The sequence below is a fragment of the Sinocyclocheilus anshuiensis genome, unplaced genomic scaffold (assembly GCF_001515605.1).
Source record: "Sinocyclocheilus anshuiensis isolate Anshui unplaced genomic scaffold, SAMN03320099.WGS_v1.1 scaffold446, whole genome shotgun sequence".
Classification (NCBI taxonomy): domain Eukaryota; kingdom Metazoa; phylum Chordata; class Actinopteri; order Cypriniformes; family Cyprinidae; genus Sinocyclocheilus; species Sinocyclocheilus anshuiensis.
This window is the reverse complement of record NW_015544247.1, coordinates 2639253-2661133: the sequence shown is the minus strand read 5'-3', so window position 1 is coordinate 2661133 and position 21881 is coordinate 2639253. Positions and strand designations below refer to the sequence as shown.

The following is a 21881-nucleotide window of genomic DNA, read 5'->3' as shown; positions in this document are numbered from 1 at the left end:
TTGAGAAAGCCGTGCTCCATCTCATACTCTAAGACTATGAAATACACACAACAAAAGCATGATAATCATAAAAACAACAGGAAAAACTAAGGCAGGACTCATTAAAATGATAAGAGACTGTCTATTAATAAGGTAGTGTTACATTTTTTAAACAATTAGATGCGCAAATCCTTATTTTTTGGGGGGGGGACGTCTTCCGCCATTTTGGAGAGTACCCCAGAATGTAATCAATGTAATCAGCATTGTTTACGTTCAGTAGACAGCGCGCGCATGCTGAACATAAACAACTCTGATTACGTTGATTACGTTCTGGGGTACTCTCCAAAATGGCGGACGACGGTAACTGATGTCACATGGACTATTTTACCGATGTCTTTGCTACATTTCTGGACCTAGAGAACATTTCAGTTGCATTGCTGTCTACGGAGGGTCAGAGAGCTCTCAGATTTCATCAAAAATATCTTAATTTGTGTTCTGAAGATGAACAAAAGTCTTATGGGGTTGGAACAACATGAGGGTGAGTAATTAATGACAGAATTTTCATTTTTGGGTGAACTATCCCTTTAACAACAGAGTCATTGGTTTAATGAATCAGTTTTGATCATGGTACAGTATTTATCTGTACAGTTCTAGAACCTAAAGAAGCAACATTTGTGTGTTGGAGAGAAGATTCAGTCTTGTGAAATCTTGCTAATAGCCATGGGAATGTCAGCTAGAGTACTAGAAGTATTCAAGCGAAGTATTCGGCTGGAGGTTGTGAGGCTGCTCTGAGTACGATGAGGTTTTCTTCTTTGAAATATGTTCTGGCATAAATATGACAGAAACTTGTTGTGCAGAGAAGCATAAATGAAGGGGTTGTAGCAAGCCGAGCTCATGGCTAACAAGTGGCACGACACCTGGATCACATTGACGTGATTCTTGCTCAGGATGGCGAAGTCGGTGTCCAGGTCGCGTATGAGGTTGACCACCTGCAAGGGAAGCCAGGAGAATGCGAATGACAGAACAGACACCAGTAGGAGTCGAAACGTCTTGCGCCTCTTGCGCCCCCACTTTTCCTGGTTGGAAGGTGTAGCAGCCATGAGCCGAGGCATAGCTCGGTGTTGCAGGTGGCAGGAGATTGCACAGTAGGATATGGAAACTGCTGCTAGAGGAACAAAATAAGAAAGGAGCAAGAAGAAACATGAATATATTAGACGATTGAGCTCCTGCCCCTGCCAGAACTCCTCACAAACCACCATTTCATGTCCTGTTGCGCTCAGATCCAGGTAGACCGTGTGCAGAGCGGTTGGGGTGGACATTGCTAACGCACAGAGCCATATGCTGACCACCAACCACGCGCAGAAGGATCGACCTCCGCGACGGCGAATCGGGTATGCGACCACCACGTATCGGTCCACCGCAATGGCGGTTAATGAAAGAACTGCCGCAAATACAGTCGCGGTCTGCATCAGGGTAACAAAATGACACATGAACTGGCCAAAAACCCAACCGCGCTCATCAAAGGCGTAAAACGCAGTCAGGGGAACGCAGAACAGGCACATAACCAGGTCAACCAGGGCCAGGTTTCCGATGAGGAAGTTTGTAGTGCTGTGAAGTTTCTTGTTCAGTCCGATGAGGATGAGGAGGAGGAGATTTCCAGAGCACGCTACCAGGACGAGCATGGCATACAGAGGGATGAAGAGTGGCTTCAGGTCCATCAGGAGCTGCAGTCCACTGAACGATGAGGCAGAAGCATCTAAAGTCATGTTTGTCCACGATTCGTTATGGAGATAGTCCATGTCTGCCAACAACAAACTGACACCTGTTTGAAAAAAGTGACATGTAAATAGAAGACAATGTAAATGAACTGTAAATAGAAACTATATGTATATTTTACTGTTCAAAAGCTTTGGGTGAGATTTTTTAAGAAATAGTTTTATTCAGCAAGGATACACTAAATTGATCAAAAGTGACACTAAAGACATGTTTAATGTTACAAAAGATTTCGAATAAATGCTGATTTCAGTTACATGTGAAGACGTTCAGAGAAAATGCTGCTTTCCTTTCATCAAAAAATCCTGAAAAAAATGTATCACAACATGAATGAGTTATCAACACTGATAATCACAAATGTTTTTGAGCACCAAATCAGCATATTAGAATGATTTCTGAAGGATCATGTGACACTGAAGACTTTAAAGGAATAAATTCCATTTTGAAATATATTAAAATAGAATGCAGTTATTTTAAATTATAGTTTTTCTCAGTATTACTGTTTTTACTGTATTTTTGAGCAAGTCCAGCTTTGGTGAGCATAACAAACTTCTTTCAAAAACATGGAAAAAATATAAAAACATTAATATTACCATGACTAACCTAAGCAAAAAAATATACAGCAATTAACCTGACATGAATAATATTCATTAAAATAATAATGAATATGAATAATTTTGTATATTGTTTGTATACACAAATTTGTATACTGGTAATATTAATAGGAGTAAACAGGAAATGTGACTATTTTGTATTTTAAATGTATTGAATTTCAATGGTTTCGTGGTTTTGACAGCTAATAATATACTACACCATACACACTGTGGTCAGCACTAACCATGTTTATTCTCTTGTATGAAAACTTGTATTTCATGTAGTCTGGGTCTACATTAAATACATATTTTCTTTACCCCTATGTAGTTTTGTCAGAACAGACCTGCAACCCATTTTTTGGGTCACAACCAGACGATTACGAGCTACTGCTTTAGCAAAAGTAAATTACAATAAATGAACTGTATTGCTGGAACATTTACCAAACTGAATAACAAATTCAGTAATTCCTTGGATCTAAATGCGGTTTGGGATATCAGCACAGATCACTACACTAAGCCGGCCCGGACTGGATGTCCACTTGGATTATTTGTGTGTGATTTAAAGTGGAGAGGTCATGTACTCTATGCCTGTAGAACAAAAAGGCCATTCCTAATCTACAATATAAAGGAAAGACTTGTGGCCAAGTAATATACACCTTCCATACAAACTGATGAAATAAACAGACTGCAGTGTGCGTACCAGAAAACATAGCAAATGTGTTTTCCTCACATAAGTGATGTACAAATAGCATCTTGAAATGATTCCTAGTCAGCACTGTGCGTTATTATTTTTGACTTCAGTATGATAATTGCAAGATTTCACTCAATAGCAAATTGCGATAGCAAAACGCTTAAGTCTGTCTTCACTTTCTGAAAGCTACAGTGCATTAGGTGTACCAAGCAACCGCTTTTATCTCCGAGATAAAATTCCACGAACAGCCACTTGTATGCACTTGTGAACAAGAAGTCTCTTTGAAATTGGTTAAGACTGAACAACTTCAGAAGACATTTTGGCTTCTATCTGTTAGAGGACCCTTACAAGATGTTAGCTGCTCAGACTTACATGTTTTTACTGTAAAGGATGAATGGAATAAAAAAAAAAGAAGAAAAAAAAAGAATCTGCTGTTGAAACGGTGTATTTATTTTCAGCAAATTTAATAAATGAAATGCATAGAAAGCCATTAATATGATTTAATGTCAGTTTCAGTTGTGACAACATGCCCCATACTGGGAATGTTAATATAAAATCATATAATCTGTGGACAGTTCTAATGAAACATCTGAATAAACAAACACAAAGGACAAAAAGAGAAATGGCCTGTGTTGATTAGTTCACCTAATAATGCATTCATATTGCCAGTCTAAGTGAATCTCCATTATTAATGAACAGTTATGTCCACTCTGAACATGCAGAGAACATTGTGAGACAGAAAGTCCTGCATGTTGCTTTCTGTCAAATAGACTACAATATGATCTGTTCTGAACATATTGCTGCTGCTTCCCAGCAGACTGTGTGAACAGCAGCACCAGCTCAAATCTAAATGAAGAAGACAGCAGTTACCTTACTCAGATCCTTCTCTGCTCAGCACTAGAGAGGTCATTTAACCGTTGTAATGGGGGAGCCAGTCCCCACAAACCTAAAAGACAGATTTAATCCAATACTGTAATGAGAGCTAAACCTGACTTACTTCTGATGATAAATGAGTTTAGAGGACGAAAAACTCTTTTCGACGTATGAAATTGATGAGTGAATAGCAATTATTACATATAATATCCATTAAATGCATGTTTCCGAGTTAAATATTTTTACAATAAAGATACGACTGTAAGTCTGTGTATGTTTAGATATAGAGACACCTACTGATTCTGATAATTAATTTTCTGCACCTAAAAATTCCTTATATCGTGTATTTAATATCGCTCTGTGCAATTAAATTAGCGTGCCAATTTAAACATTTTTCAACACACACACACACACACACACACACACACACAGCATTGTTTCAGTTTAAGCTAAAACATTTTGCCCACCTTTGTCCTTTTGATCACTTCTTCAGTGGATGCTGCATGATCCAAGAACACTTAGTTTAAAGATACAGGTAAGACTTCTTCACAGACTGACTAAATCTCTACGTTGCCTTTATTAAATACAACACATGTAAATATCCTCCTCAAAACGATCCCAACTGGTGTACATTGAGCGCGAAGATCGCCGCCAAGCACACGCACAGATGACTGGAGAGTTCCCTCTACACGTCAATGCGCACAAGTGTGAGGATCCTTCAGTAACGACCAGCCTTCTCATATAATGCTAGAAAAACTATTGCATTGTACCAACATGATTTCACAGACCTTCCCATCGGCTAAATGAATAAATGTAATCAAATAAATAAAACTAATTGAATTCAATAAAATAAGAAAAAAAAATAATAATAATTTAACTAGGCATTAATTCAATAAAGTACAATTTAAAATAAAATAAAAACGTGCAACTACAGACAAACGCTCCTATAATGTCCAACATGCTTTTTAAATTAGCCATAGTTTCGTATTATTTAAATATTCTTTGTATTAGTAAAGTAAGAATACATAAATTAACGTGTCACCTAAACTAGACGTTAACCTTGTTTTGTTCTCTCTCTTGGTTCGATAATGTATCATGGGCTGTTCACGGCAACATAAACTACTGAGCTTGATCAATATATTGTACACACAACAACTTATGATGTTGAGGAGGAACTGGAAGCAGAAAACAAATTTGAATAATAAAATGTCAAAGTAAATAAAGCACTCATGCAATAAAAATTAACAATTTTACATGCATAATACGAATCAGATACGATAAATAATTTAAAAAAAAATGGACCAACTGTGGAACAAAGCAATGATGCTTGAACAGTATAATGACAGAAACGCCCTGGAGTGCTGCCTCATCCACATTCAACAATAGTGACATCTATTGGTTACTGCTGGGCAAAAATATCAGCATGCATCACTACAAAGGTCACACACGAATCTCATTATGGCTCCTTCATAGTTTTTATTATCCTTTCAGAATAAAGTGTACAATTACTAACATGTTTAGACAATAGGCACATTACACCTAACATTCTCTACTAATGTTTAATTTAGTGACCATCCAGTCCACTGACCTACACATTTGAATTCAGGGGACGAATGACAGATTTTCAATTCATACAAATATGCAAGAAATAATGCATTTATAAATGTAATGTTTGTGTATGTTTGGATTAGTGTATAAACAATACTACAGGAAATGAGTAAATAACAAAAAAAAATACCATTTCAATTCAATAGTAAATAATGAAATTCATTTGATAACATATGTGGAATGTTACATGATAAAATGTAGTCAAGTTTTCATGCTTGTACTTCTCTCAACATATCAGACTTCTGCTTTTGCAGAGCATGTTACGTGGCAAGTAAAATTTCTCAAAGAAAGAGATTTTATTTTTTAATCCACATGTATTTCTTTCAGTCCTACAAATATGAGGATACAATAATGAATCTTGAGTTGAAACCAGATTGAGAGACATGCACAACCAAAGACACCTTAATAGAAATCTGAATCAAATGATCCCATTAAATGGATCGTAATACTCCACAACAAGACCTCATATTCTCTTAATTCCCCTAACACTGCTGGTCAGTTATTGCTGTGATATGGTTATTTCTCTGGGCTCGGGCACTCTTCCCCCTCACATGGCTTGTCAGTTTGGGTTGAGCTGGCAGGAGCCTCACTGTTCTGTGTGGGCAAGAGAAGGTACTCCAGCTCTTCTGCGTTGATGGCCACCCTTTCAGGAGACAGCCAGCGCTTGAACTGCTCCAAAGCACTGCAGGATAGACAAGACCGAATAATTACACACAGACCAAAGAGCTGATTAAATTCATTTAACCACAGAAATAAATGGCTTTTTTTTTTTTTAAATCATCAGCACAGAGAAAATGAATCTTTTGAAATTACCTAGAGATCTGAATAATAGCCTAATCAAGGTCATTAATGAAAAAAAGTCTTAATATTCTAATTAAAATATTGCAACTTCAGAGGACCTCAGGAGGACCATCTACAAGCTGGTAAGGTATCATTACCATTCGCTACTCCCACTAAGGTGGGCTTCTTATCTGGCTAAGCAGCTGCAAGCATATTTTGCACACTTGCTACGGGTGATGATTGGTCACAGACGCAATCCAAGAGTAAGTCAACAACAGCGTGGTTCAAGCAGAATAAATTAAGTATTTTAGAGTCCTGACCTTCCCCTGACACGTTATTGTGTAATCTAAAGTAGACCATTCCAGTGTGGGTAGAATGCTCCTAAAAAGTATAAAAATGCAAAGATAAGAGCCAACATCACAAAAGTATTCTATTAATAACCTTATTTATTTTATTTTCTCAATGAAAGACACTGTTACATTCATTAATGTTATATACTATCATACAAAAGTTTGGGGCCCATAAGATTGATTTATATATGAAAGACTTCTCTTATGCTTAAGGCTCCATTTATTTGATTAAAAATACAGTAATATTGTGAAATATTATAATTTAAAATAAGTGTTTTTTTATTTGAATACATTTTAAAATGGAATTTATTCCCATGATGGGAAAGCTGAATTTTCAGCATCATTATTCCAGTCTTCAGTGTCACATGATCATTTAGAAATCTTATATAGAATTCTTATATACTGATTTGCTGCTCAAGAAACATTTCTTCTTATCATCATCAATGTTGAAACCATTTCTTGTTATCATCATCAGTGTGCTCCTTAATATTTTATGGATACATTTAATCAGGATTCTTTGATGAATAGAAAGTTAAAAAGAAGTTAAAAAGAACAACATTTATTAAAAGTTGTGTTTTTATCATATGTGTAGACAATTATCCCATTTGCAGACTTACGTGAGACTGAATAGTTAAGATCTCTGTGAGCAACAGATCTCATTCTTACCTCTGATCAAAGTTCCCTTCCTGGAACAATTCGGAAGTTTGGGCATCATGAAGGAATCTATCCCAGCATTCCTTTTTAGCCTGGGACAAGGAACGGAGCATTTCCCTTGATGTTACTTCATTCGATTTTTCCTTGATCCTCTTCAATCGATTTTCTGTAGCAACAAAACATGCTCTTAGAAACCAAATCAATGAGCCGTATTAAATAACATGCTTATCAAATATAATTTCCTGTACCTAAACTGGCAATGTAAACCTCAGAGTCAGCCATTGGTTCCCAGGGGCAGAAAGAAGCTCTGGGAGAGTTGGTCTGAGGGTTTCCTGGAGAGGAAGGCTCAAATGAGTCTGTAAACTGTCCACCATCCTGTTCCTGAGGCTCAGGCAGACTGGAGCAGACCTCAGACCACAGATCTCCAGTAGATCGGACCGCATGGCTTTCGAAGTCGTCAATCATCACGTTTCTAGTAATTAAAGCATTCATTTTAATGAAGAATCACATGCGTGTGTTGTAAACACATGGTGGGATATCAACATTCATGGTTTAATAATGAAAAGTCAGGCCTGTCAAGTTTCTATAAAGGAAGAAAGCTAAGTTTTAACAGCGATCCATTACTCCTTGTTTACATAAGAAGGTATCACAAGTCTTAATGATTGTTGACATTACTAGTTCTCAAGCAAACCTATATAATGGAGCAGTAGAAAATGATCAGTCATAAAATTAACATAGTGCTTACCTTAAAGTACAATGTTCTCAATACACCTCAGACCTAAAAGGATATATTAAAAAAGAGGGGGGGGGGATACTAGCATTAGCATGTAAAACCCATCATTCTCTCTTGCTTTCCCTTCACTGCTGCTGAGACGCACGCAACCGGCAGGGATTACCCACCGAATTTGATTGGCCGTTACACATGTCCGTCAATGATTCCGCGATTGTAATTGGTCGTCGAGATGTGTTTGGAAACGCTACTTCCGTTTACTTCTTCAGCATGTTGACGTCGGGTCGAAATTCACGAGTAAAGGTTTTTGTTGTGTCTTGACAGTTACGTACTTGTAATTCATATACACCCATTTAGTCTCTGTTACCATTTTGTACACGCGACGCTGCATGTTGTTCTTTTTATTGCTCAGGGATATTTATGGTTGTGCGTTAAAAAAACTACGTACAACATCTTTAAAACCCAGTTTGTTGCGCATATAATAATATTTTGTTATTTCACTGTCTATTTGGTGTTCGGCGTGTAAATGTTAGGTTAGGTCCGATTCTCACGTTTGTTGACCTGAATCAAGAACGCATGTTGGATGCATCAGTGGTCTGACATCCAAAGACAGGTAGATCCAGAGATATTAAAATGAACAAACACACTGTTGCATGCATGACAAATTCAATTACTTCTTTGGTTTTGTTTAGTTTACACAAAATTAAATGTATGTAATTTTTACAACAATTTACCCTTTTGGGGAAAAAAAACCCCATCTTAAATTAGTTTAGGTTTGCTGCTTTTAGTTAGTCTCCCAGCTTGGTAAGGCTGCTGAGTTAGCTGGATTTTAGGGGGTTTTAGGGACTTTGAAGACCAGCTTGACAAAGTAAAAGTGGTTTAAGTTGGTTATTTTTTCAGCGGGGTAAGTCTCAGGACAGGTGTATGTCAGATTGAGTTTACAGACTGTCCTAACTTGGCATTTGTTGAAATCCAAACATCATTTGTTACAGGCTCAGCTTGTTAGGCAATGCAGACAGTGCTCAGACTGGCAGCAGTAGCGGTCCCTATGGGTTTGCTGCTCTCCAGAACCATGGCATGGATCTCTATGGTTTAAGTTGGTTATTTTTTCAGCGGGGTAAGTCTCAGGACAGGTGTATGTCAGATTGAGTTTACAGACTGTCCTAACTTGGCATTTGTTGAAATCCAAACATCATTTGTTACAGGCTCAGCTTGTTAGGCAATGCAGACAGTGCTCAGACTGGCAGCAGTAGCGGTCCCTATGGGTTTGCTGCTCTCCAGAACCATGGCATGGATCTCTAGTTGCAAAACACATATAGAACTCATCACCCGCTTAAGAGGTTAGTAGATAGATAGTGATACAAAAACAATACTTGCATGTTATTGTACATCTCAATACACAAATGTCATTTAATGGACATAGATTCAGTAGTAAAGAGTTTAATGTTGTCATTCTGTGACAGATCATGGAGTTATCTGCAGTGACAGAGTGTTTAATGCCATGCTTGCCACTGATAGAGGGATTTATTCCAGAGACCGCCCTTATGCTGTCTCTCCCCAGTCCATAGGTGAATTTCATACATCAGCAGGCATATTGGTTTGAATATATGAAGCAAACTGAAAAACAAAACAAAAAAAACAGCTATTTGTCACTCACATTGTGTGTGTGTGTGTTTTCTACAAAGGATACAAGGCTACAATCAGTGCCCCTCATATGGTAGGTCAGGCAAACACCTCTGAAATAGATGCTACTGTTATATTTAATATGCTATAATGAATGATTTGTTGTGTAGCATGCACATGCTCTTGAGGTCCTCAGTGACAAGTTAACAGAAGGAGCTTCAGCCTTGGATGTGGGTTCAGGAAGTGGATATCTCACTGCATGCTTTGCCAGAATGGTGAGTGCTGTGTTTTTTCAGCATTTCATGCATGTTTTTAATATATTTGTTTTGTTTAAATGTGTATATACAGTATATATATATATATGTATATATAATTGATTTTTTTTGTTTTTTTTAATAAGCACTGTTCTTTTTAGCTTCTTTTTAACTTTTTATTTATCAAAGAATCCTGAAAAAAGTATCACAGGTCCCAAAACAATTAAGCAGCACAGCTGTTTCCAGCATTGATTATAAATCAGCATATTAGAATGATTTCTGAGGGATCATGTGACACTGAAGACTGGAGTAATGATGCTGAAAATTCAGCTTTGCTTCACAGGAATAAATTATATTTTAAAGTATATTAAAATAGAAAACTATTATTTTAAATTGCAATAATATTTCACAAAATTATTATTTTTTTCTGTATTTTTGATCAAATAAATGCATGATGAGCATGAGCATAATAAACTTATTGAAAAAACACATTCTACACCAACGTGAACGATAATTCAAATTTTACAAAATAAACAAGAAGACACTAATCTATATAACAAAATTATTTACAGTAAAATCTAAACATCTGTCATCACATTTTTTGGATTCTTAAATTATTTTACATAATTATTTTATTTAATTAGATATACTGATTCCTGTTGTATATATTTTGCTATTTTTATTCTACAGGTAGGGCCCTCTGGAAAAGTAGTGGGAATTGACCACATAGATGAGCTGGTGCAAGTCTCTGTGAAAAATGTCCAGGCAGACGATCCAGAATTGCTTGCCTCTGGACAAATTAAATTAGTGGGTGAGTGATTAAAATTATTTGTTAAAATAATTATTGTGTTTTTTTCCTTGTACAATGAAGCACAAACATTCTCATCTGACCTGTTTATGACAACTTGTTTTTGTGAAATGTTTTTTTTTCTCCCTTGCAGTGGGTGATGGACGGTTGGGTTATCCTGATGAAGCCCCCTATGATGCCATTCACGTGGGAGCAGCAGCTCCTACACTCCCTAAAGCTGTATGCACATAATGAATAAGACTTAATTGTTGCTCACATAGCCTGCAGTAGTCTTATTTAAACATATGCATCAACAGCTCCTGGAACAGTTGAAACCAGGTGGGAGACTTGTTTTGCCTGTGGGCCCAGAGGGTGAAAGCCAAGTTCTGGAGCAGTATGACCATCAGAGCGATGGTACTTTCCTCAGGAAAGCGCTGATGGGTGTGGTTTACGTCCCACTGACAGACAAACACCGCCAGTGGCCAGGGTATGCATCCAGTCCTTATGAGATAAAGCAGAATAGAGTGATTTCTATTGCACTTGAGCTCATCACAACTGTGTGGCTGTTGATTTGTTTCTCTTCCCAGTGATGAGCTCTGATTGCAGTATGGTTGCCCCTGCAGGAGATGGCGCTGGTGCTGTGGTTCAGAAAGCCCTTAGGGCTGAGGGAACGCCTCCCATCCCATCTCCACCTGCTGCCTAGCAACACACTCGTCTCGATCATTCAGATTCTTGACTTAAAACTGAAGTTCAAATGCAGCGACTGCTAGAGGACTGAAACGAATGCTGTAATTTCTGAGGAGGTGTCTCTTCACATACTTAAACTGAGGGAGCAAGAACTTCCATATGTAAGGCTTGTGATCTCAGTAGCTTCATAAGTGGCCATGTGTTCAGTTTTAAGCTATATAGCAAGAAGCAATCGAAATAGAGTACAGTTATATGTGGAAATGTAACTGCTACCGTGCTATGAATCATTTCAATGTCTCACTACTAAGTTATACGCCAAGGCTTAAATAAATGGGAAACAAAAATACTTTTAGCTAATGAAATTAAAAAATGAGTTCAAAAACGTATTCTCTTTTTTTGTAGTCTGTGCATGGAGTCAGAATTTGAGTTGAAGTGTTGCTGTTGTCTAATCAACTGTAATTTAAGTTTGATTTTAATTCATCTGAAAAAATGTATATTAATCTACACATTAAATGTAGAATCATATGTTAATTGTGTAAACAATTAAATGTAAACATAATATAAGGCCTTGTGGTGTTTTTTTTTTATCAAATTAATAAAGCTCAGTATACTATGATGTCGGATTTATGAACTACCTTAAACTATACATTTTTTATCCTTGCCAAGAAATATGAAATATATATAAATACATAGAAATGCATTAAAAGAAGTAGAAAAAAAAATACAAATAAATGCACATATATCTTGTGAAGAGGTATGAGATTAATGGCCAGTGTCATTAGGAAAAAATTACCTTTTTGTGGAAAAAAAGGTAAAACATTAATTCACTTGTATAAAGATTAAATGAGTTCAACAATAGCTATTATTGATTTACATGTGTTCAATGTTCAACAAATGTGCACATGAAAATAACTAAAAAATGTATCAAGTTACAAAAAAGGGAAAGAAAACATACAAAAAAGAGAAGAAACAAAAAATTATACAAATACTTCTGTAATACACTTCGAAAAGTGACGAAAGTGTGTAGAATAAAAGTAGATAACAAAACTTTACACCACAAATAATTCGTAAACACATGACGTTATATGATGTCATCAACCCAAGACGGAAGCAATTCTGTCACTGAGCCGCTGGATGGCATGTTCACGTGTGTGAAGGGGAAGGTAGCGGGTTTAAATGCGTTACTTTGCGTTGGAAAAAGAGAAAACAATCATTTTCTGAGACACTTGTATCGAGACACAAACGTGAGTGTTAAAACTCTGGGAACGCTACGGACAGCGCAAGTGTCCTTTATAACCTTGAACTTCTCAAAACAACAGTCCTACACTGCAGCGAACGCCATGGAGACTAAAGATGCCACAGCTGAAGAAGACAGCCGTGATACGGACAGCACTGTTAGAACAAACCGCGGTAAACGTAAAAACGAGGAGACAGATGAGGCAGCGAAACAAGGCAACCGCAAGAAGCAGAAGAAGTGCGGGAAACAGCTGCGTCCCGGAGAGCGGTACGTGCCTCCTCCACAGAAACGCAACCCGGGTGTGAGTTTCAGTCAAGAACATTTTGCGGAAACCTCCTACTGTTTTGAAGGCGGTCTTCGCAAAGTGTATCCTTATTATTTTGATTTTACAACTTACTGTAAGGGACGCTGGATTGGTAAAACACTACTAGAGGTGTTTAAGAGTGAATTCCGGGCGGAGTCTCTGGATTACTACAACAAGGCTGTCAAAGAAGGGCGTATTAAATTGAATGAAACGCCAGTGGATGACCTGAATATAATATTAAAGGTAAGATATCACGTGACAACACTCATTGACTGTCAGTTTATGTGTGCTGGTTTGTTTACTTGTCTTGTGCTCGTCTAGAACAATGACTTTATGAGGAACACAGTGCATCGTCATGAGCCCCCTGTGAGTGGGAGGCCCTTGGAGGTTCTGGTGGATGATGGTGAAGTGGTGGTGGTGGATAAACCCGCCTCACTTCCTGTGCATCCCTGTGGCCGCTACCGTCACAATACTGTCATTTTCATTCTGGGAAAGGAGAAAGGCCTTAGTGGCCTCCACACAGTACATAGGCTGGACCGCCTCACCTCAGGTGTGCTGCTGTTTGCTCGTACACTCGAGGTCTCCAAAAAGCTGGATGCCATGGTTCGTGAGAGACAGGTAAGACAAACTTTCTGAATGACACATATTTGGTGTACAATCTTAAAAATTTGGCATTCTGTCAGTCACAGTTTGCAGTTGTTGAAATCTGCTTACAGTGGTAGTGTAAGGGGTACGCTGACCCACAGACTTATGGAGATCGGAGTGTCGCTTTAAAAATAAAATGGAAAAAATCACTTATTCATTTAATAATAAAAAATAGAAATGTAAATGTATCACTTTTCAAATGAACAAATAAACAGACATTAAATTCAGTTTATTTAATTTGTTTAAATATGTTGTGTAATAATTGCAGCAATTTAAATTGCACTTTTATAAAGCATTTAAAATTGCTTTTTTATTTTTTGGGAAATCAAGTAAAAACATGCCATTGGACAGACAGTTCACACATGGAAGCAACCAACCAACTTTATACTGAATTTTACGACATCCTCCATAAAACAAGGCATGACTGCTAGTATAATGTGTGGAGAAAGGTTGCAGTATTTGAAATACATATGCTTCTCATAATAGTTATGCGTAGGCAAATGTAACCTTGCAGACACATCTGTTTTATATGGTCATTGATATCTTTTAGTTTAAATAAATATTACATATGTAAACTTTGACTTTGGGCTAAAATTTTCGAAAAACATTTGCCTGTGCATCAAAGAGACATGTCTTAAACTTGTCCCACATAAACTGTACATATTTTTTAACTTAACTGAAAAAATGGATAGAAAAGCATTTGGCAAAAGGATAAAGAAAATCAGTTGGAAAATGGGTTAAGAAAAGAAAGTACACAATGCGTTTCTCCTAATTTTTTTAAAGGGGTCATATGATGTTGCTAAACATAACATTATTTTGTGTATTTGGTGTAATGCAATGTGTTTATGCGGTTTAAGGTTAAAAAAACACATTATTTTCCACATACTGTACATTATTGTTTCTCCTCTATGCCCCACCTTTCTGAAACGTGTCGATTTTTACAAAGCTCATCGGTCTGAAAAGCGAGGTGTGCTTTGATTGGCCAGCTATCCAGTGCATTGTGATTGGCCGAATACCTCAAGCGTGTGACAGAAATGTTACGCCCCTACCATACTGTGATGCCTGGCCCCGCGCGATGAGACAAAAACAATAAAACCCATTACAAACGAGGCATTTGCGAACAGGTGTGGCAGTAATCAGGCCTGGGTGTGGCTAGAGAAATTGAACTCGGGTGTGATAAACCACAGTTTTAACAGGGGGGCAAACACTTCTTCACAGGGCCATGTAGTTTTGGATTTTGTTTTCCCTTAATAATAAAAACCTTCATTTAAAAACTGCATGTTGTGTTTACTTGTGTTATCTTTGACTAATATTTAAATTTGTTTGATGATCTGAAACATTAAAGTGTGACAAAAATGCAAAAAAATAAGAAATCAGGAAGGGGGCCAACACTTTTTCACACCACTGTATTTGTCTGGTTGAAAAGTGAATTATTAATGTATGATTTTGATGTTACATTTCACTACATTGTTAAATGTGAATGAAATAAATAGAAGAAGAAATTGAATATTGTGGCCACAAATTAATAATCTGCTCCCACAACATAATTTATGGACATATTTTATTAATTTATTTAACCTTTTTCCCCCTGCATGTCATGTGGAGGTCTCCATACTAAAAGATTTGCTAGAAATTACACCGTGCATGCAATCTCTAAAAGTCTGGAATTGTCAGACAAAGGTCTATAACGTGTATTTAGAAAATAGATAAGGTGAATTTTCATTTTATGCCGATTTTAACTGTACTTTTCTTTTTCTCACAGTTAGAGAAGGAGTATGTGTGTCGTGTGGAAGGGCAGTTTCCAGAGGGTGAGGTGGTGTGTGAGGAACCCATCCTGGTAGTGTCCTTCCGCGTGGGCCTCTGTAGGGTGCATCCCAAAGGCAAAGAATCCCGCACAGTTTTCCAGAGACTAAGCTATAACGGGCGCTCTAGTGTAGTCCGCTGTCTGCCTCTCACAGGACGTACGCACCAGATTCGTGTTCATCTTCAGTTCCTTGGCTTTCCAATCTTCAATGATCCCATCTATGGGTCTTCTGCATGGGGTCCAAACAGAGCCAAAGGAGGGCTAGTGGGTATAAGTGATGAAGAGCTTCTAGAAGCTCTTATAGAAGAGCATCGTTCAAAGGAGAGTCTGCACTTGTTGGATTTGCCTGAAGAAGAGGTCTCAGGAAAGCAAGGGCCGAAGAAAGAGTGTAGTGATGGTGCTCAAGAACACAATGACCAAATAACTGCACCTGAGTCGAGTGGTGTTGCGTGTGATGACAATTCCTGTAAATTGACTCAGGAGGAAGTGAAGGCAGAAGGTAGTCAAGAACTTCACAAGAGCACATCTGCTGCTGAGAATGAGGGGGAGATGAATGGCACTCATAAAGAAAAGGATTCAGTATCAGATGAAGCCTCCAGAACTGCAAAATCGAATGCTTTTGTCAGAGATCATTTATGTGGCGAGTGTAAAATTGTGCGACCTGACCCAATGGAGAAGGATTTGATTATGTACCTACATGCATTACGCTACAAAGGACCTGACTTTGAATACTCCACCCAAATGCCTGACTGGGCTAAAGAAGACTGGCTTCAGGATTAAACTAAAATCAGATGTATTCATGCATCATTTGTTACTTGATATTTCCACATGCGTTTACAACGATTGGGTTTTTAAAAAAATCTTCCTTTGATTACTGAATATATTCATTGTGAATTCAAAATGACTTTTTAATTTATTTTCATTTAAATGTTGAGGATTTCTTAGTCAGTACTGCGGAGCATTTCTTTTTCGTCTATTTTTTTTTTTAATTCCTTCTATTTGAAAAGGGCACCATCCCATCTGACATGAACATACAGCAATAAAAGAGTTTTTTTGTGGGAATTAAAAAAATCATGTTTTTTTTTTAATTACCGTATTGACCCGACTATAAGACGATGTTTTTTTCTTGGAAATACATCTGAAAAAACGCGGTCGTCTTATATAATGGTATATCAAAAAGTGTATATTTTTTAGATGTGATTGTTGGTAAATTTTACCAGTTTTTACCATACGTTCAAAACAAAAATTAAAACAGGAAAAATATGCAATATGAAAATAATTGAAGAAAAAATGTGTTTTACTGAGAAAAACAAGATTTGGTTTTTAAAAAGCCTTTTTCCAAAAGCTACATCTGGAAAAAGGGGGGTCGTCTTATAATCAGGGTCGTCTTATATTCGGGCCAATACGGTATACTTTTCTTCTCCCCCCTCAAATTGTTAGAACAATTTTAATTAAAATGCCATGTTATGCATATAAATGAACCTGAGGTTTTTAATTGTCTAATGAAGTCTATTTTCAACCTGTTGTGAACTAAAAACCACCAAAGAAAGTCAGAAATAGATTACAGTATAACATCAATTAAAAATATTTTTATTTTTATTGAACTTCATCATAGTTTATCTTCAGACAACTTCAAATCTGACTTTACTCACAGGCTATCAACAACAGTAGTTCCACACAAGCAGGATTTATAATACAACTGCATAATTTTAGGGGGAAAAAACTTTTTGGCACAAAAATCGTTCTTACATTTTGGCACTTTGTTTTTTAAGATGCTTTGACAATGTCAAGTACACATCCACTGGCCTTAATGAAGTAACATTAAATCAATCTGAATATAAAAAGGATGTTTTTTTAGCAAAACATTTTGCAGTATAACTGACATTTGCTAAGATTCCAGTTTCATAAAGGATTGACATATTTGTGCACATCACAAAACACCACTTTTTACATACAACCTTTTGCATTCTAAACAATGCGTATCTTTCAAATACATACCGAACATAGAGCTAACACTCACAGTCTTGTATAGGGTTCAAATGTGGTATTGCATTTTTTCATAAATCTGAGATAATTGGTGAAACATGTCCACACACTGAAGCATTCAGATTAAAGAACATTGTTGCAATTGGCCTATATACTGATGGGCAGTCATTGTCATTGTCTTTTTTTAAAAGAGGTACTTCTATGGCTCTGGCAATAACAAAATGATCTTTCCTTACAGATTTTTGGAAAAGTTAAAAAATGTAATATTTTATCATAACATGCAATAAAATGTGTAAAACAGTAATAGCCACAGTAGCAGGCACATCTATGCCAAGTGTTCCTGGCATAAGTTGTGTAAAATTACTGTAGTGGATTATTTGAGTGCTTTTTAAGTGTATAATAATTAAAATTGTTTGGAGAACTTAACTGGTTGAATCTAAAAAAAACAGTAAAGAAATTGATAATGATTGTGACCTTTGCAAAGTTATGGAGTTTAGTTAAAAAGCTCATGGCAAAAGATCAGGCACAATTGTTCTTTAAGTGTTAATAAGTTTGCAGTTCAAGGCCCCTGAAGAAAGGCTTTTTCAAAGGCTATTGTGGGTGCACATTCAGTGTATATTTACATGACATGCAAGGAATCATGCTAAAAAAAACAGTCCTCTTAAATTTTTTATAAGCACTGTGTATACTTCCAAACAATTAAATGGTCTTTTTTTTTTATTTTTTTTTTATCTGGTATGCATTTTCAGACAGATTCAGAAATGTAATAATATGCTGCTGAGTACAAAAGTTAAGCCCACCATATAAAGTACTGGCCATGCTGTGGTTGTTTAGATTTGCTCAGTGTGTTGACAATATTGATCAGCTGCCACCTTCACCTTTTCCCTCCCTTTTTATCCAAACATCGGGCATATCAGGTTTGCTGTTGGGCAGTATCACTGGCACATCACTTTGTGTTGTCCTCAACCTACCAGACCCCGGGGAGGCAAGGTCATATACAGTCTCCTTCAAGGACAGATGTAAAGTGTCCCTCTTGCCGTTTAGGTGGCCAGGTTGTAACTCCTCCTCTATCTTAACAGCTTGAGGGACTAAGATAGTAGGTTCTACCTCACTTAAGCAGGTCTCATTGGAGTATTCGAGTCCCTCCATGGAGCTCTGAGACTGACATGACAAAAGCCGTATGTGTAGATGACAGCTAGTGGCTTCATCTATTGAGAGTGACCTTTCATTGACAGTTTCCATAGTCTGAGTGATCGTGATTTCTTCCATGCTAGAGGAAGACGACAAAGACCCGTTCCAAAGTTGAAGCCTGCCCCTCGACTGGCCTCGACATTTCTTGCACAAAACCTTCTCCTTAGATGCATCTTGTGAAGGGGCAACCACTGGATGCAACATGCTCTCTTTGTACGGAGATGAGGTCTGAAGTGCTGGAGGTGGGTTGCAACCTTTAAGATGCCTGCTACACATTTCTGCGCTGTCAGCCTCAATGCTGACTCGATCATAGTCTTGCCTTGGACTAAGGCCACAGAACTGAATGTCATCAGAAAGGACAGAAGGCCTGTTGGACAACTTGCTGGTGCAAGTGCTATTCTCGAAGCTGTCGCTCAACTGGCAAGCAAGTGGCTGCAGTTCGTACTGTTCTGGCTCCCTTCCACCGACTGGTTGCCGTTTTCTATGGTGTTGCTGATTGGGGCAAAGAAAGCCTTCGCTTTCTTTATTAAAACTTCTTCGAACCCGAGAACCTGTGCCACAGCCAAATGCCCCATTAGCTGCGGGATTGGCGGTCCCGGGTTCTGTAGCCGAACAGGACGACAGTATATTTTCAGTGGCTTGCTTTGTAACACAAGGTAGGGTTATTCTCCCGCAGTTCTTCTGGGGTCCAAAGAAGCAGCACAGCGACTGGAAGAAGAAAGTGGCAAAGCCGCATGCAACACACTTCACAAGCAAAAGAAAGATCCCAAGCTTTCTGAAAAGCAATGCAGTTGCGGGTAACATAATAATGCCCATGCAAAAATACGCCCCAGCACCAGTAGCTACCGGGCAACCCATTCTCTTCAGGGAATGTGCAACCCTGCCCAGTCTGTCATTGTGTGGGGCCAGGCTGTATGAAATGCAATAATTGGCCACAAAGTCAACAGAAAGACCTGCAGCTGCTGAAATGAAGAGTGCTTCCACACCATTTAACTGCCATTCTAAGAGCACAAGGAGGCCAACAGTAGCAAACACACTACCTCCCACCGCAACGGACACGTAGACACTTAATGGAATATTCCATGTCGTTAGTAAGAGTAGTACAAATGTGAGAGCTACTGAAAAGCCTGCCACCTCCAAAGTCTCTGAACTTAAGCATTGCTGGAAGTCATATAATCCTAGTTGACTTATAAACCATCCTTTCTGCAGTCCCACTGGAGCCTTGGAGATTTCCCCATTAAACCACGATAAGATCTCTTGGTAGAACTGAGACATCCTGCTGAAGTTGAAGCTGTAAAGTTGTACAGTCTTGAATATTACAACAAGGGCAGTGATTCGACCCTCCGAGTCAAACCTTAGGCCTCCGGCACTGGGTGAGTGCCCTTCTGCATGCTGCTCTGCCACCATCATGCTAAGGCACTGCTCGAAAACACTTGGGGGATAAGGAAAGGGAATATTATTGCAGCAGAAGCTAAATACGTCCTCGCTTTCGGAACAGCGACGTATAGAAACCCAGTGAATCAATTGTTCCACAAAACACACATTGTCTTCTACTGTTTCTTGGTCAGCTGATAATGGAGAATAGAAGCTCTGGTTTTGAATTTTTCCACACAGATCCCGCAACCACAGCTGGGCTTGGGGGCTGCTCATATTAAATCCTGGATCAAGAGCTAAAGATCCATTACTTTTTGGATCGAAGTGGTCACCATCATCTGATGGAATGACACCCCAAATTAGAGTCTGCATCATGGGTTCATCTTCACCCTGTTTCATTCGCTCAAACATGAACTGGTGGCGATACTCAGCATCATATCTCTCAAAGGGATGACTGGAGCGGAACAGCTGAGTTGTTCTGCTGTCTGAAGTTGGCAGTTTCATGCCAGGGTCTATGCATGATATGTACGTTCCTCCAGCTGCAAGCACTGCAAACCAGCAGATCCATATATATCGGAATTTCACCACTCCACAAGGCAGGATCTTTAAAAAAAGCAGGTTTGATGTGTCCGAAAACCCTCGCCCTAACGTCCGAAACTTCTGTCTCAAGGTAAACAGACAACGCTTTCTTGAACTTGTCTCCCAGAATCCACCCGTATTTTTGGAGCAGCAGGGCTTCCAAGCTGCCTTCGCGACAGGGTTTGAAGACAGCACAGCATAGCGTTCTTGCAAAATGAGGGTGCACGGAAGCCAAATGAGAGCAAATAATGTGTTGATTAATGAGGCACTGCCAAGATATACAGCGTAGCATCTCACGGCAGTGATGCTGCTTATGTAGCCTGAGTAAAAGGTGATGCTAGATGTCAAACCCGACACTAATATCAAGTATCCCATTTCCTGTAAAACCCTGTTCATTCTCTTCTCAGGGACAGCTGGAGGATTGTGGCTCAGCTGCAGTTTCCAGAAATCAACAAAAGTCAGGGCTTGATTGAGACAGCTTCCCAAAAGCACAAGGACTGATGCAAGATTGAGGAGTGGAAAAAATGTCAAGCGAAATGCAACTTTGTAGAAAAAATATGAGGTGGAAAGTGATAATATGACAGCAACCAGTGACATTGCTGCTATAAATAGTGATTTGAGATATAGTCCCATTGTGAACAAAAGTGCAAGAGCTGCAAGAACAGGATAGACAGAGTCCCGTGCCAAGTAATACTTGAAAAGCTTTTGTTTAATTCCCAAATCCATTCCTGTTATGGTGGTGTTATTGTATGTGAGTTCATGACCCTCTAAATGGTCCATATAAATTTTCATGAGTGGATCTCCTTTTTTCACTGGTAGAAATACAATGCTATATTTTAGGGACGGAACCTTGTATTCAACCGTCTGTGGCCCCAGGAAGTCTTTGTCCACAAGGTAATGGAGAATCTGGAAGATGCTTGACAGTTTACAGCGGTGTGGAATGGATGCACAGCGGCCAAATTTACTCCTCTCAGTACATGATGCAACCAGGCTTCCATCATGATAGTAAGGGGCACAGAATCTGAGCAGGCTAAGGCTTTCAGATACCTGCTGTGCAGTCAGACTAAAGCAGGAAGAAACGTTGTTAAGAAGAGCCAAGTAGTTTCCCAGAGACCAACTTGGACAGCACTCATTCTTCACCATGGAGCCATATAACTCTGATCTGACCTGGCAAAGTTGATCAAATTGTGTCCCAGAACAGATCTAAAATGAGTAATAAAAAATAGCATTTTTCAGCAAAAATATTTCAATTGTAAAACAGTTGTACTGCTTTCAGTTTTCATGCTTATTCATCTCATTAGATTTTGTAGGTATTTGTACATAAAGTTTTTTGTATGTTTTGATATATGCCAGGGGCGAGGGAAGATGTTTTCGGTTGG

At 38.3% G+C, this 21881-nt stretch overlaps 5 protein-coding genes across 7 annotated transcripts in view; 2 read left to right on the top strand and 3 right to left on the bottom strand.

Moving 5' to 3' along the window:
• Positions 1 to 671: 671 nt before the first annotated feature.
• Positions 672 to 2593, bottom strand: LOC107697665 (prolactin-releasing peptide receptor-like). Its single transcript, XM_016498465.1, has 2 exons — positions 2575 to 2593; positions 672 to 1801 (listed from the first exon to the last, which is right to left on the bottom strand). The coding sequence occupies exons 1-2, from the start codon at positions 2591 to 2593 to the stop codon at positions 672 to 674; spliced, it is 1149 nt and encodes a 382-aa protein (XP_016353951.1).
• A 2772-nt stretch (positions 2594 to 5365) lies between these two features.
• LOC107697744 (uncharacterized protein C15orf57-like) lies at positions 5366 to 8192 on the bottom strand. Of its 2 annotated transcripts, XM_016498583.1 has the most exons (5): positions 8047 to 8192; positions 7550 to 7773; positions 7314 to 7467; positions 6618 to 6678; positions 6123 to 6199 (listed from the first exon to the last, which is right to left on the bottom strand). In XM_016498583.1, exons 2-5 carry the CDS (start codon positions 7764 to 7766, stop codon positions 6164 to 6166), a joined length of 468 nt encoding a protein of 155 aa, XP_016354069.1. In that variant the 5' UTR covers positions 7767 to 7773; positions 8047 to 8192; the 3' UTR covers positions 6123 to 6163. The 2 variants fall into 2 exon arrangements, with proteins under 2 accessions (XP_016354068.1, XP_016354069.1); XM_016498582.1 differs by lacking the exon at positions 6618 to 6678 and having other exon boundaries at positions 5366 to 6199.
• Positions 8193 to 8267: 75 nt separating this feature from the next.
• On the top strand, positions 8268 to 11758 carry LOC107697743 (protein-L-isoaspartate(D-aspartate) O-methyltransferase-like). The gene is made up of 11 exons (XM_016498581.1): positions 8268 to 8328; positions 8565 to 8644; positions 9024 to 9102; positions 9316 to 9371; positions 9495 to 9599; positions 9717 to 9748; positions 9825 to 9929; positions 10599 to 10719; positions 10850 to 10935; positions 11013 to 11182; positions 11283 to 11758. Exons 3-11 carry the CDS (start codon positions 9041 to 9043, stop codon positions 11293 to 11295), a joined length of 750 nt encoding a protein of 249 aa, XP_016354067.1. The 5' UTR covers positions 8268 to 8328; positions 8565 to 8644; positions 9024 to 9040; the 3' UTR covers positions 11296 to 11758.
• Positions 11759 to 12484: 726 nt separating this feature from the next.
• LOC107697742 (RNA pseudouridylate synthase domain-containing protein 2-like) lies at positions 12485 to 16434 on the top strand. The gene is made up of 3 exons (XM_016498579.1): positions 12485 to 13166; positions 13245 to 13541; positions 15331 to 16434. Exons 1-3 carry the CDS (start codon positions 12522 to 12524, stop codon positions 16150 to 16152), a joined length of 1764 nt encoding a protein of 587 aa, XP_016354065.1. The 5' UTR covers positions 12485 to 12521; the 3' UTR covers positions 16153 to 16434.
• A 297-nt stretch (positions 16435 to 16731) lies between these two features.
• LOC107697740 (protein dispatched homolog 2) overlaps positions 16732 to 21881 on the bottom strand; it is a 15201-nt gene continuing 10051 nt past the window's right edge. For both annotated transcript variants that reach the window (XM_016498576.1, XM_016498577.1), the window contains exon 8: positions 16732 to 21705. In XM_016498576.1, coding sequence (XP_016354062.1) covers positions 18220 to 21705 — 3486 coding nt within the window. In that variant the 3' untranslated portion in view covers positions 16732 to 18219. The remainder of the gene's footprint in view (positions 21706 to 21881) is intronic.

Coding starts and splice junctions, on each gene's coding strand:
- LOC107697744 (XM_016498582.1), bottom strand. CDS start 7,766: ATGATTGACGACTTCGAAAGCCATGCGGTCCGATCTACTGGAGATCTG. Junction 7,468..7,549: donor GGTTTACATTGCCAGTTTAG/GTACAGGAAATT, acceptor TTGTTGCTACAG/AAAATCGATTGAAGAGGATC. Junction 6,200..7,313: donor GAAGGGAACTTTGATCAGAG/GTAAGAATGAGA, acceptor TCTATCCTGCAG/TGCTTTGGAGCAGTTCAAGC.
- LOC107697743 (XM_016498581.1), top strand. CDS start 9,041: ATGCAGACAGTGCTCAGACTGGCAGCAGTAGCGGTCCCTATGGGTTTG. Junction 9,372..9,494: donor ACTCATCACCCGCTTAAGAG/GTTAGTAGATAG, acceptor ATTCTGTGACAG/ATCATGGAGTTATCTGCAGT. Junction 10,936..11,012: donor CTCCTACACTCCCTAAAGCT/GTATGCACATAA, acceptor ATGCATCAACAG/CTCCTGGAACAGTTGAAACC.
- LOC107697742 (XM_016498579.1), top strand. CDS start 12,522: ATGTTCACGTGTGTGAAGGGGAAGGTAGCGGGTTTAAATGCGTTACTT. Junction 13,167..13,244: donor ACCTGAATATAATATTAAAG/GTAAGATATCAC, acceptor GTGCTCGTCTAG/AACAATGACTTTATGAGGAA. Junction 13,542..15,330: donor CCATGGTTCGTGAGAGACAG/GTAAGACAAACT, acceptor TTTTTCTCACAG/TTAGAGAAGGAGTATGTGTG.